This window comes from Octopus bimaculoides, chromosome 2 (assembly GCF_046866305.1).
Source record: "Octopus bimaculoides isolate indiv1 chromosome 2, ASM4686630v1, whole genome shotgun sequence".
NCBI classification, from domain to species: Eukaryota; Metazoa; Mollusca; class Cephalopoda; order Octopoda; family Octopodidae; genus Octopus; species Octopus bimaculoides.
The window spans coordinates 93633615-93657948 of NC_142929.1; the positions used below are offsets into that span (position 1 = coordinate 93633615).

General features: G+C 36.4%; 1 protein-coding gene across 2 annotated transcripts in view; it reads right to left on the reverse strand.

Moving 5' to 3' along the window:
* Window positions 1-3709: 3709 nt before the first annotated feature.
* Window positions 3710-24334, reverse strand: part of LOC106872192 (pseudouridylate synthase RPUSD1) — a 42164-nt gene continuing 21539 nt past the window's right edge. For both annotated transcript variants that reach the window (XM_089347186.1, XM_014919094.3), the window contains exons 2-5: window positions 19194-19418; window positions 14083-14206; window positions 11611-11815; window positions 3710-9288 (exon numbers count right to left, since the gene is read on the reverse strand). In XM_089347186.1, the coding sequence (XP_089203312.1) occupies window positions 8993-9288; window positions 11611-11815; window positions 14083-14206; window positions 19194-19417 (849 nt within the window). In that variant the 5' untranslated portion in view covers window position 19418 and the 3' untranslated portion in view covers window positions 3710-8992. The remainder of the gene's footprint in view (window positions 9289-11610; window positions 11816-14082; window positions 14207-19193; window positions 19419-24334) is intronic.

Genomic DNA, 24334 nt, shown 5'->3' on the forward strand with positions numbered 1-24334 from the left:
TTATTTTTTATGTGTCTTCCAGAGAGTATCAGACTTCTAATTACATCACTTTTGATTTATACCTTGTCATTACTGATGCTGTACTGAATCTTTGGTCAAGACATTCAAATGACCCAGTTCACTTATCTGTAAATAGGTACCATCAGTGATGTAATTTGGTAAACAGTATGAGCCTTATATTAAAGGGTTGTATTAGCTTGCAATGCTGTGTTTATTATTTTTATAGGGAAGTGCTTCACCAGATAGTGTAAAAAGTGAATAAGGTTTTCGAAGGGATCCCTTTCATTCAAAGGTTACCAAGTTAAAAAGCTCACTTTTATTTATAGTATTTTAAAGCAGGTCTAGTTTAATTTGCAACTTTATCTCATTTGCTTTGATCTGTTGAATTAATCCTCAGCTCATCTATATATGTTTAATATATTTATGGAATTAATCACTAATATGATCTATCCACATTGCTTTGATATATGTATCTATTCCAGCATGGCTGCTGTGTAACCCATTAGGATTTTTTTATCTATGAAATATAAATATAAATCTTTATATAACCCTTTTTATGTTGCAGGATCACCATAAAATAATTCATTATCATATAATATCAAGAATAAGATGGCCTATTGCGAAATTATTACCTTCCTTGGAAACAGGTAAGGGTTGGTGACAGGAAAGGCGTCCAGCCATAGAAAATCTACCTCAACAAACTCTGTTTGATTCATGCAAGCATAGGAAAGTGGGAGTTAAATGATGCTGATGTTTTAAAACTTGATTACAATGAAAAATAGCTGATACAAAAAGCAACTGAAGTGAAATGATTAAAATGAGGACCAAATTTAGTTTGGAAATTCAGTTTACAAGAAGCTACTCTGAAGCAAAACTATCTACATACATCATTTAAAATTTGTTATGCACAGATGGAAGATGGAATAAAACATAACTCTATGACCCAGTTTTGAATCCCTCTTGCAATTATTTCAGTTGCTTAATTATGAGTATTATATTTTGACAGAGTACAATTTTACACATATATATAAGAAAATAATATATACCTAATTTAAAATCTATTCCTTGTAAATCAGTGAAAAATGCTATGAAATCACACAGTAGCAAGAAACTCTGGAGAGAGTTGAACAGAAGGTCTTTAGAGAAGTATTCTCTACCCAACCCCATTTCACTCTCCTGCAAGTGTTTTGGCTTTTAACTCCTTATACTCTAAGGGTACTGGATCTTATGCAGGTTATGACTCCTAAATACCCCTCTGCTTTCACATTTTATGCTACTGTTTGCATTCCAGCCTATATCTTCCTTGATGGTCAGGGTGACTCAGAGCAAAGTTACCTTGGATGGCATAAGCATCTAGGTCTGAGATGCCACTTGAATATTGAGTAAATTATTCCTTCCAAAGTTCACTGTCATTCCTCCTTGACCAGATCCAGTTGGAACTCTTCTCAGCTGCTTCTGGAATTGCCCTAAGAGAGCTCTGGTTCTCTGTTTCCCAGAAATTGAGAGATATTTAATAAGATTATAGGAGATTTTTGCTTACAAACTCCCTTGCTCTCACTTTGGCTTAGAAGCCCGATTCTCTCAGTTTGCTGACTAAATTACCATATTTCTCAGTCTTTTAGATGTTCACTTCCTCTATTCTGATTTCATATAGCACAGTGAGTTCAAACAGAATCACTTGCTTTGATGTTTGATGAGAGTGAGCAGAGTACACTACCCAGTCTCATACTATTTTATTATACAGATGCATGTCTGTAAGAATATACATATATGGACACATTAAACATACACAATATCTATCTATCTATCTATCTATCTGTATATATATATATATATATATATATATATATATATATATATATATAAATTAAAAGGGTAAAGGTTTATCAATTTATTAATTTATTAATAAATCAACAATTAATAATTTTTACCAAGCCCTTCAGTATGTAAGCACCATTATCAGTGGAGAACTTATTTAAAAGTTCATATACATTTATAAACATAATTAAGGAATCAGCAAACATTTGCTTCACCACATACCGAAGTTCAGAAATAGCAGCTAAAAAAGCTGAGACTCCAACATTACTTGTAACTCACAAAGGCAAAAACAATCTGTTGGAGTCTCAGCTTTTTTAGCTGCTATTTCTGAACTTCGGTATGTGGTGAAGCAAATGTTTGCTGATCCCTTAATTATGTATATATATATATATTTACTTGGAGAATGGAGCAACAAATACAAGAAAAAGCATTTTCGTTGGACTAGATAGCCGTTGTTTTATTTCATTTAATGTCCACTTTCCATGCTAGCATGGGTTGGACGATTTGACTGAGGACTGGTGAACCGGATGGCTGCATCAGGCTCCAATCTGATCTGGCAGAGTTTCTACAGCTGGATGCCCTTCCTAGCGCCAACCACTCTGAGTGTGTAGTGAGTGCTTTTACGTGCCACAGGTACGAGGGCCAGTCCGGCGGTACAGGCAACGGCTACGCTCAAAATGGTGCTTTTTGCGTGCCACCTGCACAGGAGCCAGTCCAGCGGCACTGGCAACGACCTCACTCAAATGATTTTCTAATGTGCCACCGGCACAAGTGCCAGTAAGGCGATGCTGGTAATGATCATGCTCAAATGGTGCTATTTACATGACACTAGTACAGAAGCCAGACAGCTGCTCTGGCAATGATCACGCTCAGATGGTACTGTTAGTGCTCCACTGGCACAGGTGCAGGTCATCGAATATGGTTCAATTACGATTTCAATTTCACTTGCCCTAACAGGTCTTCACAAGCAGAGTTTAGTGTCCAATGAAGTAAGATACGAATAAGTGAGCTGGCTACACTTCTGGCAGAGGCCACAGATTATGCTCTCACTTGGCTTGCCGGGTCTTCTCATGTACTGCATATTTCCAAAGGTCCCGGTCACTAGTCATTGCTTCGGTGAGGACTGAAGTTCAAAGGTTGTGCTTCACCACCTCATCCCAGGTATTCCTGGGTCTACCTCTTCCACAGGTTCCCTCAACCGCTAGAGTGTGGCACTTTTTCAAACAGCTATCCTCATCCATTCTTGCCACATGTCCATACCAGCGCAATTGTCTCTCTTGCACACCACAACTGATGCTTCTTAGGTCTAACTTTTCTCTCAAGGTACTTACACTCTGTCAAGTATGCACACTGACATTATACATCCGTCGGAACATACTGGCTTCGTTTCTTGTGAGCTTACGCATGTCCTCGGCAGTTACAGCCATGTTTCACTGCCATGTAGCATGGCGGTTCGTACACATGCGTCATGCAGTCTGCCTTTTACTCTGAGTGAGAGGCCCTTTGTCACCAGCAGAGGTAAGAGCTCTCTGAATTTTTCCCAGGCTATTCTTATTCTAGCAGCTACACTTTCAACGCACCCTCCCCCGCTACTAACTTGGTCACCTAGATAGCGGAAGCTATCAACTACTTCTAGTTTTTCTCCCTAGAATGTGGCAAAGGTTGTTTTCTGCACATTTTCAGTGTTTATTGCTCCTGAGCATCTGCCACATACAAAAACTATCTTGCTAGTTAGCCTTCCTTTGATATTGCTGCACCTCTCATGTGTCCATAGCTTACTATGTCTACAGGTTGACTCTAAGGCCCTTCGATTCTAGTCCTTGCTTCCACACCTGAAACTGCAAAACAAACACACACACACACAAGCACATATAATAAATGAAGATGAATAGATATTCAACAATTCATTTTATTCTACAAATGTTTCAATAGCATAGCAATTTATTTGCACTCAATGTATTACATTATTTTATATACTAAATTGCCCTTCATTTCATCTGGCATTTATAGTCTCAGGTTCAGTCCTACTGCACTCTACTTCAGGCCAGTGTCTTCTAATATAGCCCTAGGTCAATCAAAGCTTGTGAGTGGATCTGGCAGAAAGAAGCACATCATATATGCATGTGCATGTGTTTGTGTGGTAGGGAATTTTACAACTGATCTGGACTCACAAGACATGAAAGTACACAGTGCTGTACAGAACAACTCTATTGAAAATGAATATTGCATCTGCAACAAAAATCCAAGACATTTGCAGGCTTTAAAAGCCATTGTAGGTCCTATAACCATTGAAAAAATACCCCAGAAACAACTTGTCAGTGATGGTCATAGTCAACTAACAAGCTGATACCTATGATGATGATCATCATCATCGTCATTATATATATAATTACATATATAAATATATATATACCCCACTACACTCTTGGACTGGTTGGTGTTAGGAAGGGCACCCAGCTGGAGAAACTGCCAGCCCTCAGTTAAACCATCCAACCCATGCCAGCATAGAAAGCAGACGTTAAACGACAACGATGATGATGATAACGTGTGTGTTTATATCTTGTGTGTACTAACAGATTTACGACTGCTACTGTTCAGTTCAGAGCTCTACATGGATTATCATCATCTAGTTTTCTTCCAGTGTAGTGGTTAAACAACTACTATACCTAGTAGTATTACTAGTTATGATATACAGAGCAAATGTACAAGAAATTATGAAAAACAAGTTTATTTTATTTGTTCCTATACATGTTTCATCATTGTGGTTGTTTAGAACTCTGCATTGGATATTCAACTGAATGCTTAAGCACAAGAGATCATCATGGAAAGCTTTATTACATTATGTTACGGAGAAGTAATGTCTGACATTAGTTCTGTTGCAGTTAAGCATCCAATTTCACTTGGAACATCCAATGCAGAGTTCCTAACAACCATAATGATGAAGCATATGTAGGAACAAATGATATAAACTTATGCTTATTGTAATTTCTTATATATATAATCATCATCATTTTTATTTAGCATTTGTTTTCCATGTTAGCATGAGTTGGATGGTTTGACAGGAGCTGCCCAGGCTCCGTGTCTGTCTTGGCATGGTTTCTACGGCTGGATGCTCTTCCTAACTCCAACCACTTTACAGAATGTGATGGATGCTTTTATGCAGCACCGACATGAGTGCATTTATGTGGCAATAGTATGGGTGCTTTTTACATAGCACCAACACCCATGAGTCTGCAAGGTTAGGAATGCTCAACTGGAAAGGGATGCAAGAAACAGCCTGTATGCAAGGATAACCATGCTTTTACTTAGCTTGATGTGTCTTCTCAAGCACAACAAAATACCAGGAGTCTCAATCCCCTGTCTTCCCCTCTGTGAGTCCCAATGTCTGTAGATCCTTTCTCACCATTTCATCTCACATCTTCCTGGGTCTACCCCTTCCCCATGTTCCCTCTACAATTTGAGGTCAGTACTTCTTGATGTAGCTGTCTTCATTCATACGCATTACATGGCCATGCCAGCACAGTCTTCTCTCTTGCATGCTACATCTGATGTTTTGTATACCCAGTTTTCTCTCGTCACTTACACTCTGTCGTATATGCACACTGGCATTACCCGTTCATTGGAGCATACTGGCTTCATTCCTTTCAAGCCTTTGCATATCCTCAGTAGTTGCTTTTTTTTTCATCCTTTCAGGGTTGATAAATTAAGTACCAGTGAAACACTGGGGTCAATGTAATCGACTTCCCCCTCCCCAAAGTTTCAGGCCTTGTGGCTATAGTAGAAAGGATTATTGTTGTTGTTGTTATTATTATTATTATTATTATTTGTTGTTGTTGTTGTTATTTCTGTTGTTGTTGCTGAGAGAGAGGGCCTTCATTACTAACAGAGGTAGTAGCTCTCTGAACTTTGCTCAACCTATTCTTATTCTAGCAGCTATGCTTTCAGAACATCCTCCTCCACTATATACTCATACACATTCTGCTTCACAATCCAAGCAAAAAAAAAAAAAAAAAAAAAAATTAGAGAATCATACAAGTTACACTCTCCTCAAATATTGAATATGGAAATACAGCTACAATAAATGAAAATACATTTGGAAGTTTTGCCTTTATAATTGATCAGAGCTGTTGGTTTTGTTTTAAACATGTTCAACTAAATTGTCTTGATTCAATACAGTGTTCATATCTAGTTTGCTTTGATTTCAATTTTAACTAGTTAGAGCAGTCTATAAACACTGCTTTCTTTGGATGAGGCAAAATACTAATTTTGTTGTAATGGAGTTGATTAAATCAATTTCCAGTATATTACAGGTAGATAAGTTATCAACACTAGCATAATGAAAAACAAATTTAACTTGTAAGATTTTAACAGAGACTGTTGTAAGGCAAAACTATATAGAGGTGCAGGCATGGCTGTGTAGTTAAGCTTGCATTGCAAATATTTGGTTTTAGGTTCAGTGCTACTGCACAGCACCATGGGCATGAGTCTTCTACTGTAGCTCCAAGCTGACCAATGCCTTCTAAGTGAATTTGGTAGCCTGAAACAGAGTGGAATCCTGTCATGCATGCACATGCATATATGTGTGTATGTTTGTCTACCCCCCCCCACACACCATTTGATTTACAGTTCTATATTTGACAGATAAGGAATTATGTACATTATTTACATTTGATGGATATTTGTCCTCATCTTGTTTGTTGTTAACACTTTTCAGCTGATGTACTCTCCAGCCTTCATCAAGTGTCCTGGGGGGATTTTGAACCTGAGTTCTCATTCCTAAGGTATTTTCCCCATGATGATGATGATGATGATGGTGGTGGTGGTGGTGGTGGTGGTGGTGATGATGATGATGGTGATGTTGTTGTTGTTGTTCTTCTTAGTAGTAGTAGTAGTAGTAGTAGTAGTAGTAGTCATGTCACTGCCTGGAATTGAACTCAGAATCTTGGGGTTGGTAGCCTATGCTCTTAACCACTATCCCATATGATCTAGTGCAGATATGAGTAGCATACGGGAACCAGTGTTAAGGAAGGATAGGAAAATATTAGATTTATAGGCCCTAAAATTCACTCCATAATTGCCCGTGGGCATATAGCATAGTGGTTAAGAGTGCGGGCTACTAACAACAACAACAATAACAATAATAATAATAATATCAGAAAAATACCTTAGGAATGAGAACCCAGGTTTGAAATTTGCCCAGGACACCTGATGAAGGCTGGAGAGTATATCAGCCGAAACATTGTGTTAACAACAAACAAGATGAGGACAAATATGTCAAATGTAAATAATGTACAATGTTAATTTGCTTACATCTCCATAACTTAGCAGTGTAGCAAAAGAGATGAATAAAATACAGGGGTTGGACAAAATAATGGAAACACCTAGCATCATAGCATCAAAATTTTGAAATACCTATAAAACCGTCAAAAGCTTGTTTGTTTTTATGTTTTTTGATTTATTATTAGTGTTGCTTGACATGTTTTGCTAAAATTGTTGTTTCTTTTCAGATATCATCAGAAAAAGATAATCACAATTCAATAAAATGACAGATCTATTGGACTTTCAAAGAGGTCAAATTGTTGGTGCTCGTATGGCAGGTGCTAGCGTAACAAAAACAGCCGAAATGTTTGGTGCATCAAGAAGTACTGTCTCAAAAGTAATGACAGCCTTTGGAAAGAGGGAAAAACCTCCTCATCGAAACAAAACTCTGGAAACAAACCAAAACTTTCAGATAGGGACTGTCGGACTCTTATGCAAATTGTTAGAAAGGATCACAAAAGTACAGCTCCCAAAATTACTACAGAGCTTAATGACTGCCTTGAGAACCCAGTTTCCACAAAAACTGTTCACCTGGGGCTGCACAAAGCCAGATTTCAGGGGAGGTCTGCAATCAGAAAACCACTACTTTCAAAAACAAACGTTGCAAAGCATTTAGAGTGGAGTAAAAACCAACAGAATTGGTCCCTAGAGCAGTGGAAGAATGTTATTTTCTCGGACAAGTTGTCCTTTAGCTCATTTCCGACCACTGGCCGAGTATACATGTGAAGACAGCCAAAAGAAGCATTTGACCCAGACTGCCTTCTTCCAACTGTTCAACATGGAGGAGGATCTGTGATGATCTGGAAATCTGCCGGCCCAATGGTTTCTCTTCATGGCAGAATTAATAGTCAAGACTATTTAAGCATTTTATCTGATCAAATTCATCCTATGATTGCAAAACTATTTCCAGAGGGAAACACAATCTTTCAGGATGATAATGCACCAATTCACACAGCTAAAGTTGTTACTGAATGGCATGAGGAACATTCTAGTGAAGTTAAACATCTTATCTGGCTACCACAGTCCCCAGATCTCAATATTATTGAACATTTATGGTGCATTTCGAAGAACAAGTAAGGAGTCGATATATCCCCCACCATCATCACTACAAGAACTGGAGACTGTTTTTGCTAAAGAATTGACAAAAATTCCTTTGGAAACGATTCAAACTTTGCACAAGTCCATACCTCATAGAATTCAAGCTGTAATTATTGCCAAAGGCAGTCCTACGCCATATTAAAATAAATTTGTTTGAAATTTTAAGGTATTTCCATTATTTTATCAACCCTTGTAAGTACCAGAATTTAAAAAAAAAGTACTGAGGTTGATTTGTTTGACTAAAACCCTCCAAGGCAGTGCTCCAGCAAGACCACAGTCCAAGTAAAAGATAAAACAAGTAAAAGGCAAAATAACATGCATTAAATGATATTCAATGATGCTAATCCCAAGTTAATTTTTAGAGATTTCATTTGACCAGGGAGAAAGTAATTTTTAATTATGTTTAATAATAAAACTTATTTCATTAAACTCAGAGGAGTAAAGGATTGAGCAATGCCATCTCAGTCAATTCCACCAATTTATCTTATTTTATTGAAAATTATGCTATAGTTCATTCTGGGTAATTCATTACCAAAATATTTTCTTCTTTTAAATTGCAGTGCCATGAATTTTTCTGAGTTTTCTTTGAATACTTACGGTTAATACCTTAATATTTAGCTTCAATTTTGGAGATAAGTTCCAAGAGGAAAACAGGTGTGTAGTTCTTTGGAAGATTCTGGCAGATTCTCATTCTTTTAAATTCTATTCTTCTATTTCTAGCAATTTCATTTTTAGCACGACTAGTTCATGATGTCTACTATTTTGGTTTGTCTTCCACAATTTTTCGTTTACTAGCCTCTGAAGACTCAAAATTGACAACAGCTTCTGAATAGTCAGAAAAACATTCTGATGGCTCCCATAATGGGCAATTATCAGGTGTAAAAGGATCTTCAGTTTGAACATCAATTTTTTCAAGTGCTGTTGGTGCACTCAGTTGGTAAGCATGTAGCATCATTCGGAATGGTTTGCTATCTTGTTTATCACTGTAGGTATGATCTCCAACAATACAATGTCCTATGTGGGCACAATGGACCCGTAACTGATGAGTGCGACCTGCAAATTTAAAACAATTATTAATGTACATACTATCATATTATGATCATTGAAATATGGAATGTGATCAACTGCACATTGTATATAAGGTCAACGAAATGAAAAGAACTGAGTTTTGCATTTAATAAGTAGTGAAAATATCATAAATGGAGAGTATACATAACTGATTGACTTATCACAGGATGTAACTAATAAGGAAAATAATTAGACATTCGAGCGAGATCGTTGCCAGTGCCGCCGAACTGGCTCCTGTGCAGGTGGTACATAAAATACACCATTTTGAGCGTGGCCGTTGCCAGTACTGCCTGACTGGCCTTCGTGCTGGTGGCACGTAAAAGCACCCACTACACTCTCGGAGTTGTTGGCGTTAGGAAGGGCATCCAGCTGTAGAAACTCTGCCAAATCAGATTGGAGCCTGGTGTAGCCATCTGGTTTCACCAGTCCTCAGTCAAATCGTCCAACCCATGCTAGCATGGAAAGCGGACGTTAAACGACGACGACAATGATGATGATGAATAGACAGGGCCTTCACTAGTAAGATATGAACTCTGAAATGAAATCCTTTCTACTAAAAGCACAAGGCCTGAAATTTGGTGGGAGGGAACTAGTTGATTACGTCGACCCCAATGTTTCACTGGCACCTAATTTATTGACACCAAAAGGATGAAAGGAAAAAGTCAACCTCGGCGGAATTTGAACTCAGAACATATCAATGGGAAAAATACTGCTAAGCATTTTGCCCAGCATGCTAACAATCCTGCCAGCTTGCTGCCTTGATCCACATGTAATAATGGTTTCAAATTTTGACACAAGGCCAACAAGTTCAGGGAATGGGGGTTAGTCAATTACTTCAATGCCAGTGTCTTAGGAGGGATAGGAGAAATAATTACGATAGTAAATCAGATTTCAATAAAGAAAACAGCCATTTATGTATCATACTTAATGTATATACATCATCGAAAGGCAATTTACTGTGGTATTCTTCTGGAGATAACATTTCTTATGGACGTGCTGTGTTTAAAAACACAATATACATTAGAAGAAGAAAACAATCATCCCAGCATTTCAGCCTTGTCCGGCCTTCTCAATAGCATGTACTCAAAGCCAGCAACATGCTTAATGTGAGATTTGTTGTCTCTGATATATAGAAAATGGAAATAAAACATTTACTGGCATTGCAAAAAGGTGCTCAGCTGAATTAAAATCCGCTATATGCAATAGAAGCAGTATTAACTCTGTACCATTAGAGCTTATTCTGTCAAATGTAATACATATTTATTCACATTCCTTTGAAGATTTTGATGATGTGACTGTTTATTTAAAGAATGACATTGTCACATAGGTGTGAGGGGCTGGACCTGACCAGTTTGAACATAAAAGAGGTAGAATATTTGGCCAGTTTAAATGTGAAAGGGTTAAAATAGCCATCTATGTATTATATTTAATGTAGATACATCACTGAAAAGCAATTTACTACAGTATTCATACAGTATGTTGTTTTTAAATACAGCACATCCATATGAAATGTTATCATTGAACAAATACCATAGTAAATTGAATTTCAATGATGCATTTATATCATGTATGATACACAGATGGGTGTGAAGGTGCGTGGCCTAATGGTAAGGCTATTGCATTCACGATCACTAGATTATGAGTTTGACTCCCTGATTGGGTAGCACACTGTGTTCTTGAGCAAAACACTTCATTTCACATTGCTCCAGTCTCCCTTTTAATCAGGGGGGAATGTTGGCCTGCTCGCCTAGCCAGCGAGGCGGTGGCATTTGAAGGCTAAAACAATGCAAAAACACATTGTCATCAGTGATGTGTAACAACATCTGACAGCCTGGTCAGTCATATGATCATGTGATCTATGTCATGTGATCATGTGATCATGTGACATAGATGGTTATTTTAAATCAATGTTGTTTGTATTGCATACAAAAGGAAAAAAATAGAATTAGTTATTTAACTAAACCTTTCTGAATTCCTGATTATAACAAAAAACTAATTAAGACAGTGTTGCTGCTACTGTTTAGCCCCTGGTAAGACCAGATTGAGCAGATTTTTGATCAAAGACATTCCAACCATGACTATCTTCCATTTTATACATTTGGAACTAAATTATCTAATCTTATCCCTTTTCTATTTTAGATAGTAGGGTATGATTTGAGGGAAATTTTGTCTTCTCTTTCTAGTAAGTTGAGCTATTTATTGGTTTAGTTGCTACTCTTTTGTAACAGGGTATTAGGATACAGAATATGTTACAGATATCTATAAGCATGTAAACATATAGTATACATTGAAAATTAACAACATGACCTGTTTTGGGAATCAAGAGAACTTTTGATACAGGATCTCCGTCATATGTTCCATGTTCTAAGCAGATAATATGCGTCAGACATGATCGAGCATTTAAACATCCTCGTGTACCAGAGGTGCACATTTTATGAAAATCTGTAATAAAACTGTTTTTGCCAATGCTGATATCAACATATTGTTGTTTGATATTTACATGCCCTCGTACCTGAAAAAGAAAGAAAAAAAAGTACAAATTTAACACATTCAAATATTTATAGATTTATCCAACCCATGTTATGATGTAAAAAAAAAAAAAGACTGATAAAATGTTTTTATTTAATTAATATAACATACTTCTGTTACTAGTCATTATTTGGTAAGTGCCTTAAACAAAGAAATAAGATCCTGCAAAATAAATCCAAAACTAAACTTCAATTCCCAGCTACAGCTAATAAGACTATTAACATGAGAAGTTATATTTTATCTCTTCTTCTGCTTCAGGCTTAGCTAAACACAAAGTCATGTGTCCTACAGTGAACTTGAATTTAAGGTCTATGATGGTAACCAAATATCAATTCATTTTTTTTCGTCTCTAATCATCATATGACCTGGTAGTTATAATGGAGTTATAATGACCTGGTAGTTATAATTGCTTTAGAGCATTTAGTTTGGTGTCTTTGTTGAATTGAATTCTATCAAGGCCAACTTTGCCTTACATCTTTTCTGGATTAATACAATAAAGCCTGATAAGATACTGAGAATGGATAAGTTAATAGAACATAGAGGACAAACTGTGATGAGGAGCAGACAGCTGATATTCCATTATTGGTGGATGTGATGTGGGCCGCTTATGCCTTAATGACCTAGTCTACTTGGCTGCAAACAGGTACCACCAAGTGGTATGATTCTTTACTATAAGCAGTAGTAACAATTGTAAAACTAATTAGTAATGTGCTGGCTTATAGTACCAAGTTCAATTCCACTAACATGATAAGTTACCTGTGATAAATTGGCATTCTATCCGAGGGGTAATGCTTCTGTCACCAGCTCATCTCCACAGAAACTGGAGATATATGCACCAGTCCAGTGAATTGTAGTGGTCTGTGAAGGGAAATAATAAAATGGCAACAATGAATTACTCACCTGTACTCCTTCTCCTCAGATAATTCACATTGTACTTGACAAAGAAGTTTAATAGAAAACAACAAAGTCAAAATCGGGCTAGCATTATAGTTGAGTGCAAAAGTAAGAGGAAAAACTCTGTTACTGGTTTTTAGATACAAAACGGAGAGGGGTCACCATAATAATTAACTTTTATAATCACATTCTATCATTTAATGCTGCTACAGTTTTATTTTCTACAATAGAGTGTCTTGGATGGGTCGTCAAATTCTTATGATTGTTTCGAGCAAGCATCCTACAGCTTGATGTATTAGGAACTTTAGTTGGCTAAGTTCATATCTCGTTACAGACACTGTGACCCAGGCAAAGAGACTTAACTTTCAATGCCCCTATCGTCCACATAACTGCAAATAGGTCATGATCAGGCTACTCAACACTGTAGGTATTAACACCAGAGCATTATATAACCAACATGTTCTTAGATAGCTTGCATTGCTAGTTCATATAGCTACAAATATGTTTTATAAGATGGTCCCATTAAACACTGAAGACAATACAAACACCATATAACCAATGAGTTTTTTATTAACTTGCACTGCTAAGTTGATACCCCAACCATGAGCAAAAACGTATAGTAAAATTTGTCATTGTGAGATATGTTAAGCTCCAAGCACTCTTATGTACTACGTATCTCTCAGAGGTAAATGATGTACAGAAAAGTCAGAAGTGAAAGTTTCTGTGTACATTACAGCCATTTATGAATTTGAGGATAAGATTCTTTCTGCTATAGCCCTCCTAACATTAGGCTAAACATGTCAGGGTGGAGAAAAGGATAGTAACTCTCATCAGCCTACAAACACATCTCAATTTATTTCACATAGCTTATGTCAACCAATGGATCTGAAGGATATAACAGATTTACTGTAAAGAAGAATCTTGGATCAACTATATTTCTGACATATGTAGCACATCACTATTATCAGTGTTTTATATTTGCTTTTTATGCTGGCATGGGTTAAAAGGTTTGTCTAAGTTCATGTCAGTTCTTTATTCAGAATTAATGCAACACAAACAGTAACTGATAACAACTACAAAAATTACCTTTTCTCTTGTACACATACACACACATGCACATGCATAAAACCAGAAGCTCTGCAGACATGAGAAATACAGCTCTATTATCAAGTGGGAGCAGGCAAACAAGACATGGTTGCAACTCCGAAAGGTTGGAGGCATAGAAATGAGAAGTAAGTTTAGGTTTCAATCCTTTCAAGTTATTATACAAATTATCTAACCATTAGAACAACATTAAATAAATCTATTTTATTTATTTGCCAGATACACAAAGGAGTGAACCTGAAGTGTATTTACCAAGGCCAGATAGTGTTTGATGACTTCATGTCGAAGAAATGCCATTTGCATTTTCTTTGCTGCTTTCTTGTTGAGAGCCAAACATAATGCACCACTTGTTGCATAATCCAAACGATGTGTGAACCTTTAAAAAATAAAATACAAAAGATCATCATATATGTGTATGTTTGTGTGAGTGTGTATGTATGTATTCATGTGTATCTGTGTACACACACACACACAAACCCACATTTAGGGAGAGAGAAAAGTTGATTAGACATACTTTGAGAACACCAAAATCTTTTTTGAAACACAAAAACCAAGTTAGAATTTTATGTTGGAGGAACTATGCAAAAAATATACTTTTCCTAATGAAGAGCTGGCCAGATGAGTTATTAGACTTAATGAAGTTACCAAATCAGAATGGCTTATGAAAGCCATGCAAGCCATGTACAGACAGGTAATCATCAAGATGAGAGTTAACAATGATTTCAGAGAGGAATTTAGCATGCAGACAGACATCCATTAGAGCTTGGCTTTCAACCCACTCTTGTTTACAATGGTTCTCCAGGCCATAAAAATGGGTTTCAAAACCAGCTGTCCATTGGAACTTTTGTATGTTGATAACCTACTTTTTATAGGAAAATTTGTCAAAGAATTAGAGAAGAAATCCCAAATATGAAAACAAAGCATTGAATTCAGAGGAGGCTTTACAGTAAACCAAACAGAGATAAAAGTTTTAATTGGTAAGAAAGATAGGACTCTAGTGCCATCTAGGAAGTGGCCCCTACTCAATAAGCAGAAAAAGGTAGGATTCCCTTGTATCCAGAGTACACAAGAGGAATTTGTATATAGCAGATGGGCAGAAGTATAGATATCCATAAATATTACGAGGGCTCTCTAGAAGTAGTTGATAACTTCTGTTACTAGTGGTGGAAGAGAGTGTTCCAAAGGCATAGTAGCCAGAGTAAGAATAGGTTAAGAAAAGTTCAGAGAGTTATTCCCTCTACTGGTAACAAAGAGATTCTTTCTCTGAGTGAAGGTAGATAGTATGATGCTTGTGTACAAAGTGTGATACATGGCAGTTTGACATAAGCACTGAACGTGGAGGATGTGCAAAGGCTAAGAAAAAGATAAGGCAAGCATGTTTTGCTAGAGTGTGTGATGTTCATGTATATAAATGATTTAACATAAATTAGCTGAAAGAAAAACTAGATATAAGAGGAATGAAATCTAGTGTGCAAGAGAGAAGACTTCACTGGTAACATGCGATGAGTATAATAGTTGGATAAAGAAATGCAAGTGACCCAAGTGGAAGAAGTGCAGAAGAAGAGAATCAATGAGTATATGGTAATAAGAGATGAAAGCTGATCTCAGGAGGCTGTACCTTACAAAGGAATGACAAAAGGCAGCAACAAATGGTTAGATGTTGTGCTTGAGAAGACCTGTTTAACCAATACAAGCATGGAAAAGTATATATAAAATTTTGATGACGATGACATATGTATATATGTGTGTGCATGTATGTTGAGATATACATACATGTATGTTTGTGTTTGTTCATTTGTTTTTACGTGTTTTTTTCCATGGGTTAGACAAATATATTACTGAGGTATTGTTTTACTGCCAAATGCTCTTCCTGTCACTAACCCATACTTGTTTTTAAAGGAACTGTTATCCTACACATCTTCAAAGATGCAAAGCTAGCAGACGATTTTTCAACCACTTGGTTGGAATGTACTGTGTGCCATGTATAGTTTGATATGAGTTTTTGAGATGAATTAGAAACTACCAAGATATTTAGAAAACTCAAGTGTTTTGAATGCATTGCACTGGTCCTTAGGTTTTCCTTTAATGCAAAAGCAAATCCTTGGTTTGTTGGCGTTAGGAAGGGCATCCAGCCGTAGAAACTCTGCCAAATCAGATTGGAGCCTGGTGTAGCCATCTGGTTTCACCAGTCTTCAGTCAAATCGTCCAACCCATGCTAGCATGGAAAGCGGACGTTAAACGAGGATGATGATGATGATGATAATGGTATGCTTATTTAGTACCTTATTCAGTATGCTATGAATGAAAAAGATTGAAAGATAGCAACCCTATGGGCTCAGCTAGATACAATGAAGAGTAGCAAGCTACAGGTATCATTTGAGAGTGAGTTTGACTTTGTAGTATGTACCATCATCATCATTTTTACACATGCTTTTCTACCTTGCATGGATTGTATGGGTTTTTTACTATCATCTCTTTCTGAAGTTGACCATCCAAAGATCAGCTTTGTTTTTCTGCCCATGTCTTCCTTGGTCTTTCTCTTCCACAGTTTCTTTCCATTTGAATTTCCTGACACCTCTTTATCCATCTGCTATCACCCATACATATGTCCATACCAATGCAGTCTTCTCTCCTGCATGCAACATCTAAATTCTCTTATAACCAATCTATCTCTCAGTCCATTCACATGCACAAACATTACACATCCAGCAGAGCATACTTGCTTTACATACCCTCTGCATTCAGCACCGAGTGAAACATCCAGAATGTAACGAGAGAGGGGGAGAGAGGGGAGGGGTAGGGAGAGAGAAAGGGAGGGAAAGAGTGAGAGAGAGAGAGCTGAACCAGCATTTGGTTGTTACTCATTTTTAGCTGAGTTGATTGGTGCAACATAAAGTAAAGTGCCTTGCTCAAGGACACAATAAGCAACCTAGTTGAAGAATTAAACTTAAAGATATAGTGATTGTGAGCTCAGTATCCTAATCTCTGATTACAGACCTTCATAAGAAACTAACATCACCACAATGATGACGACAACTGCGGCAGCAGCCGGTGCCACCACCACCACCACCACCACTTTAACGTCCACTTTCCATACTTGCATGGGTCAGACAGACTCTATTGAGGCAGATTTTTTTTATGGCTGGATGCCCTTCCTATCACCAATCTTCCCCTGTTTCCAAGCAAGGAAATATTTACCCGTGACTAGACATGTTCTTGCAGAATATTTGAAATGAATCATACTGCTTGTATGACAGTGACGAGCATTTTACAACACAGTCAAAACAATGAGACACAAATATACACACACTCACATATACATATGATGGGTTTCTTTCAGTTTCCATCTACCAAATCCACATACAATATCTTCAAACTACAACATCACAATATTGGTCACTGTGCAATGTCTTCAATAATAATAATAATAAGAAGAAGAAGAAGAAGAATAACAATAATGGTTTCAAATTTTGCCACAAGGGCAGCAATTTTGGGGGAGGGGATAAGTCGATTACATCAACCTCAATCTTCAACTGATACTTATTTTATCAACCCCAGAGAGGTGAAAGGCAAAGTTGACCTTGGCGGAATTTGAACTCAGAAAGGAGCGACAGGCAAAATACCACTAAGCATTTCATCCAGTGTGCTAACGATTCTGCCAGCTTGCTGCTGCTGCTGCTGCAGCAACAACAACAACAATAACAACAACAACAACAAATAACAAAAACAACAACAACAACAACTATAATAATAATAATAACAACAACAATAATAATAACAATAATAATAATAATCCTTTCTATTATAGCCACAAGGCCTGAAATTTTGGGGAGGGGGGGAAGTCGATTACATTGATCCCAGTGTTTCACTGGTACTTAATTTATTAACCCTGAAAGAATGAAATAATAATAATAATAATAATAATAATAATAATAATAATAATAATAATAATAATAATAATAATAATTGAATAAAAAGGAAAGAACATGTATGATTATTGACATAGCATGCCCCAGTGACAACAGGATCCATGTGAAAGAAGAAAAAATAAATAACTATGACAATTAAAGTGGGAAATGCGAAGGTTGTAGTCAATGAAGAGAGTAGATGTGATACCAATAGTAATTGGTGCACTTGGAAGTATCAGCACTCGACTACCAAGATGGTTGAAAAAGATCGGTGCAAGTGAGAAGGTAGAACATCTACAAAAATTAGCATTGCTTGGAACTGCAAGAATTCTTCACAGGGTCCTTGAAGCATGACCAGTAAACAAGTATCACCTTAGTCTGCTGGCTGTGGACAGCTGACACTTTCCAGCATACCCAGCAAAATAAGTTGTGAGTTTTCATATAATAATAATAATAATAATGGTTTCAAACTTTGGCACAAGGCCAGCAATGCAGAGGAAGGGGGTAAGTCAATTACATTGACCCCCAGAGCTCAACTGGTACTTATTTTATTGGCCCTGAAAGGATGAAAGGCAAAGTCGATCCCAGTAGCATTTGAACCTAGAACATAAAGACAGACAAAATGTCACTAAGCACTTTGTCTAGCATGCTAATGATTCTTCCAGTTTTCCACCTTAGTAATAATGATTTGTAGCTAGTAAATGATCTTTGAATAACACGCTAATTAATTTTACCCAAATCAAATAGATGTATGAAGCAGTGCTGAGCATATGAATCTCACTCTGAATGGAGTGGTAACTTCAATTGTAATCTGGTTCTTATTATTACCCATAATATTCAAAATGAAATACATTACAACCCAAACAAGGAATTTCTATGTGATCATCTGACCTGCTACAAAAACTTACAAATCTTCCTAAGAAACCCTCTACTATTTTATAAAAACAAAAGACACATTGGATAATGTACCCCTAGATATACTAAAAGGCAAAATTATCATAGTTGGAATGTCTTTGATCACAGATTTGTTGATTAGAGCTGACATAGGGCTAAAAAAACAGCAGCAACATCAGAAGCATATATGATAAAGAATTCTGTCCAGATAGCACAACAAACAAGGGTTGTAGTGGTTATGAACTTGCAGTTTATGAATTGATGCAAGTTACTTGGTGACCTCACTGGTGTTGATGCTATTTGTAAAAAGCACCCAGTACACTCTGTAACATGGCTGGTATTAAGAAGAGCATCCAATCATAGAAACCATGCCAAAACAGACATCGTAACTTGGTGTAGTTCTCTGGCTTACCAGCTCCTGTTGATCCATCCAACCCATGTCAGCATGCAAAACAGATGTTAAATAATGACGAAGATAAAGATGATAGAATTGCTTTAGACAGATGAAATAAAATGAAACAATAGTTAAAACAAACAATGAAACAAATTAGTATAAGTTACCTGAAACTATGTGACACCTTTTCATCCCGTAAGTCTGGGTAATCTCGGCAAAGCAAGGTCTCAACAGTAACTCCATCATCAGGTTTATTTGTGTTTATTTTCATGTCAAAGTGTTTGTCCACAACAATGTAGTTGTCACTCTTGTACAAAATATTACATTGCATCTGTGATTGGCTAACGTCATCATTGCTGTGACTTTCTTCATCTTTTGCAGTATCTCCCATTCTTTTAAAAGAAAGTAAAGAAAATGTTCAGATGTAATCAATGGACATGTAGTTTGTCAATGGATAGTACTCTTAAGTTAGCAGTGAAACGCAAATACTGTGAAAGTAAGGCAATCTATTACTAATCATGACATTTCAAAATCATATCCTTTGTTTTGCACCTGAGTAAGGGTCTTGACTTTGCTTGAATCAGCTTATGTTACTAACAACAAGAAAGGACATATTGGATAACATGGTTTGGGGTATGCTATACACAACAAAGAAACAAGACAGGATGATCAAGGTTGACTGCTTTTCATCATAGGCTTGCTTCATCAGGGAAATTTATCCATTTCATTACCATCACCATTTAATGTTTGTTTTCTGTGTTGGTATGGATTGGCTGGTTCAGCAGGAGCTAATAAGCCAGAGAACAACACCATGCTCCAATGCCTGCTTCGCCATGATTTCTACAACTGGATGCCTTTTGTAATGCCAACCACTTTAAAGTGTACTAGGTGCTTTTTATGTGGTACTGGCACCAATGACGTCACCAAGTAACTTGTAAAACAAGATCATTCAATTGAGGGGTGAAATAGAATTGAGGGAGATAGCTTTATATCAGGAATCAAGATAGATTTATATCAGGAATCAATGGTAGAGGGACAGGAACAGGTATCATGCTATAGGGGAAATATATGGTTATCTTAGTTGTAAAAGAGAGAAATTACAGGAAGTAGTACAGAGGACTGGACAAAAATTAAATTCAAATAAAAAATAGAATTATTAGTTTCCAAGTGATAGAATCATGAAATTTTCAAAGTAGGTCTGTTCTACAGATTAGACCTACAGATTAGAAACAGATTAGATTTTGGAAACAGAGAACACAAAACTAACAGAACATCAGTGTTGAATGATTCTAAACTCTGAAACAATGACTTGTATGGCAATACTATTTCTTTAAACAGCTAGTGTCCTGCCTCCAACTGACTTGCTTTGTGGTGGTATTAATATTGATGATGATGACTTACATAAATTACAATAATAGGGAATGCTTTTCAAAATTGAAATATTTGAGATATATGTAGAAAACTATATTATTCCTGGTGGCTGACTGCAACAGTGTAGAATCATGTTCATTGAAAATAACTACTGTAGAGATTTCATCACAGGATCTCAGGTTCAGTCCTATAGTGTGGCACCTTAGGCAAGTATTTTCTGCTATAGCCCTGGGCTGACTGGAGCATTGTGAGTGAGCTTTGGTGAAAGAGGTTTGTCATATATGTATGTGTGATGTATACTCTTGTCTTGGCAACATGTGATGATTGTAAAATGACTGTTGCCATCATACAACCGATGTTTGTTTCAGGTCTTGTGTGAAGGCCATGGGGAAATGTTGCTTTGCCTGGAAACAAGTGAGATTAACACGCGTGGAAAAGAGAACATTAAATTATGATCATGAGGGAGATATCAGAGTTTGAACATTCCTCTATTAAGTTTTTCAAAGTGTTAACATATTCTGCCACAATTATGATGGATTATTTAAAAGAGAGAGAAGGGACACATTTCCATGAGGGCCATGGCTAAAATGCCTAGCTGTCTGACACATAAACCAACTTCTACACGACTGCTTGATCTGCCAAACAAAAGTAACTAAACTTCCCTCAAATCAAACAACTTTAACAAAAAGATTACAAAGAATAGGATAATCTTGTTCTGGACACATATCACCTTAAAGAAAACAATAAATAATAAAAGAGTGGGCTGAATGTATCTGACTATATGAATTCTTGCCAAATATGAATCCCTAATTTTTCAAACTTCATAATATTATTGTTGTGAGCACTACCACATTTCTGAAAACTGGGTCATTAAGTTTCCTTGTAATAACAATAATTATTTCTAGTTCTCATAGGGTAAAAATAGACAGAATTTAAAGACACAAGAGAGAGGGGTACCTATTGTGGTAACAATCATATTTGACAAAACAATTTCTCACTGACATTAATGTACACTTTTGGTTTAAGAGGACCACCTTGGGTTAATGCAAATGCCCTTGTCTTAAAACATGGGCAGAATTCTGGTTTAAGCACCCCATATAACCACTCATAATTGTTTTTATATTTTCTGATATTTTCAGAAAATTTTTGCAAATTTGTGTTCAACAAAAAGGAATTTATATGATTATGAAAAAAAAAATTTTTTTCACTTTTTTAAATCCACCCAATCCTAAAATTTCTACTCTTAAAATTTTTTTTTTTTAAATCAGAGTTTAAAATATGGACAGTCAACATATTTTTCTTAAATCCCAGCAATGGAGCACCCTTGGGTGCATAATCATTCCATTAAATGTGTTTATGGGAGAAAAATATTGAGAGGGTAACGAAAAAACAAAGAAGGTATCAGGTGGTTGTGAGATGTGTTAAAAATAACAGCTAAATCGCCCTTAAATTACACAAAAAAAAATTTTTTTCATAATCACATGACTTCTTGAGCGTAGAAAGTTGTAAAAATTTTTAGAAATTTCCAAAAGATAAAAAAGTTATGAGGGGTTATTATAAGGTACTTAAACCACAATTCTGCCAAAACATGTAGCCGCACATACTAACTAGTGCTGAGTGTAACCACTGTCACAGATTTTTTTCTCTTCTCATACACTAGGTTATATTATCACATTTAATGGCTAGATGAGACAAAAGTTGATATCACTCATTCAAAATATCTTCTTTGTAATCTGACAGAAAATTTTAAAAAAATTCTTTGCCCTAAAATACCTAACTATAGTTAAATTAAAGAAATGAAAGTTTGAAATGAATTAATAGATATTTTTGTTACAAATAATCTAAAAGACCCAGTTACCAGTGACACACGAAAAAACTATTAATAAAAAATAATAATACAACACTAGAACATAAACATTATTTCCTTCAAGTAAAATTTAGTGAATATAAATAAGGTGAACCTGTGGAGTAGCACAGTGCATCAAACTCTTTTCATTACAATTAAAAGGAACCTCTATGTAGTCACCTGACCTACTAGAAATAACAGTCAAATATCTCTTGTAATCACAGCTATTGTCTTAAAAATGGAAAAGGCACATCAAATAATGTAGTTCCAGATAACCTTATGTTCACAGCTGGAATGCCTCTGATCAGAGATCTGTTCTGTTCAATCTGGATTTAAGCAACTGGCAAAATGTAACAATTCATTTAATAAAACTATGTGAAACATAAAAGCGAAATGTGCCATCTAACAAATTCAATCTAAGTTTAATTTTGGAGGATGTTACAGAATCAGTGGAAGAGTATTGGTCATTACCACTATTACCATGTTAGCATAGAAAGTGAACATAAAGCAATAATCAACATCAGCAGTGTTGGGTGATTTCACACCTGCTTTATGTGCTAATATAGATTAGCTGGGTCCTCATGGTATAAGTCTGCACTTATTAGGGGTTGTTCCGCTCCTAGACATCTCAAAGTGCAACATCTTACTTGTATGTTTCATTTTTGGTTTGTTTTTTACAGTATGCCCTTCTTATTACTTTTTAGAGTGTACTGGATGCATTTTATCATGGTACCAGCACTAGAAAGGTTGTTCTATCCTCAATAAAACTAAATGGCCCTCTCATCTGATCTTGAATATAAAGCCAACAAATTTTCTTTTGGTTTAGAAATTGATTTTGGTTGCTTTCATTTTAAAATTTGAAATATTGTAAAGGTTAATCTATAGGAGTCTGATTACCCACCATTTAGCATCTCTTAAGCATACTGGTGTTACTGTTTGTATAGAGTAGGCTAGGGAGAACCCTTTTTGTGTCAGGAACAAATTGCAAGTTCATAAGAACTTGAGGGTATATCAGTACTGAGAAAAATAAGGGCTTTTAATCTTCAATGTGCTGATTAAATTTTAGCTGATCAAGTAACATGCTAATCATATGAAAAACTTCTCACAACCTATTTCTGTTGGCCAGTAAAAATAAAAAAACAAATGTACTACATCATGAGATGTGGAGAATTCTGGAAAATATCTCACTGTCAAAAATGAGTCAACCTGATTCCCGTGTCTTAAGTACACATGCACAAAACTGAGTATATTCAGTTCCAAAGCCTTATTGGTTACATAGATATCTATTATCATTATCCTCATCATCATTTAACATCCGTTTTCCATGTTGGCATGGGTTAGACAGTCTGACCAGAGCTTGCAAACAGGAGGGCTGCTGCCACATAAAAAAACACCCATGCTGGTGCCATGTAAAAAGCACCCATGCCGGTGCCACATAAAAGTCTCTGTGCTGATGTCATGTAAAAACACCCAGTACACTCTGTAATGTGGTTGGTGTTAGGAAGGGTATTCAGCCATAGAAACCATGACAAAACAGACATAGAGCCTGGGCAGCTCTTCAGCTGGCCAACTCCTATCAAACCATCCATGCTATTATAGAAAACAGATGTTAAATGATCATGATGATATAAACAGGGTGTGGTGAATATATTGTCGTCTAAATTATGCAAAAATGAATATAACACTGAAATCTCATTTTAACAGATATGTTTACCAAAATTACATAAAAATATCTTGGAATACTAAAGAGTAAATTTATTCAATAAAATCGCCATTGATTTCAACCATTGCCTCCAGATGACTTCGGAATCCCCTGCAACTCTTCTGGATGGTCTCCTTGTTTAAGCTAGTGAATGCTGCCATAACCCCTGCCTTCACTTCACCTTAGGTGTTATACGAAGTTTTGTTGGTCTCCCGCTTAACTGTGCCCCACACATAATAATTAAAGGGGTTGCAATCTGGGGTGTTAGGTGGCCAGATGTTAGGTGTGGTGTGGTGTGGTCACAGAAATTGTCTGACAGTCATGACTGGGTCCTCCTGCTTGTGTGGCATGGTGCAGAGTCCTGTTGCCAGATATAGGGTCTTCTAGTA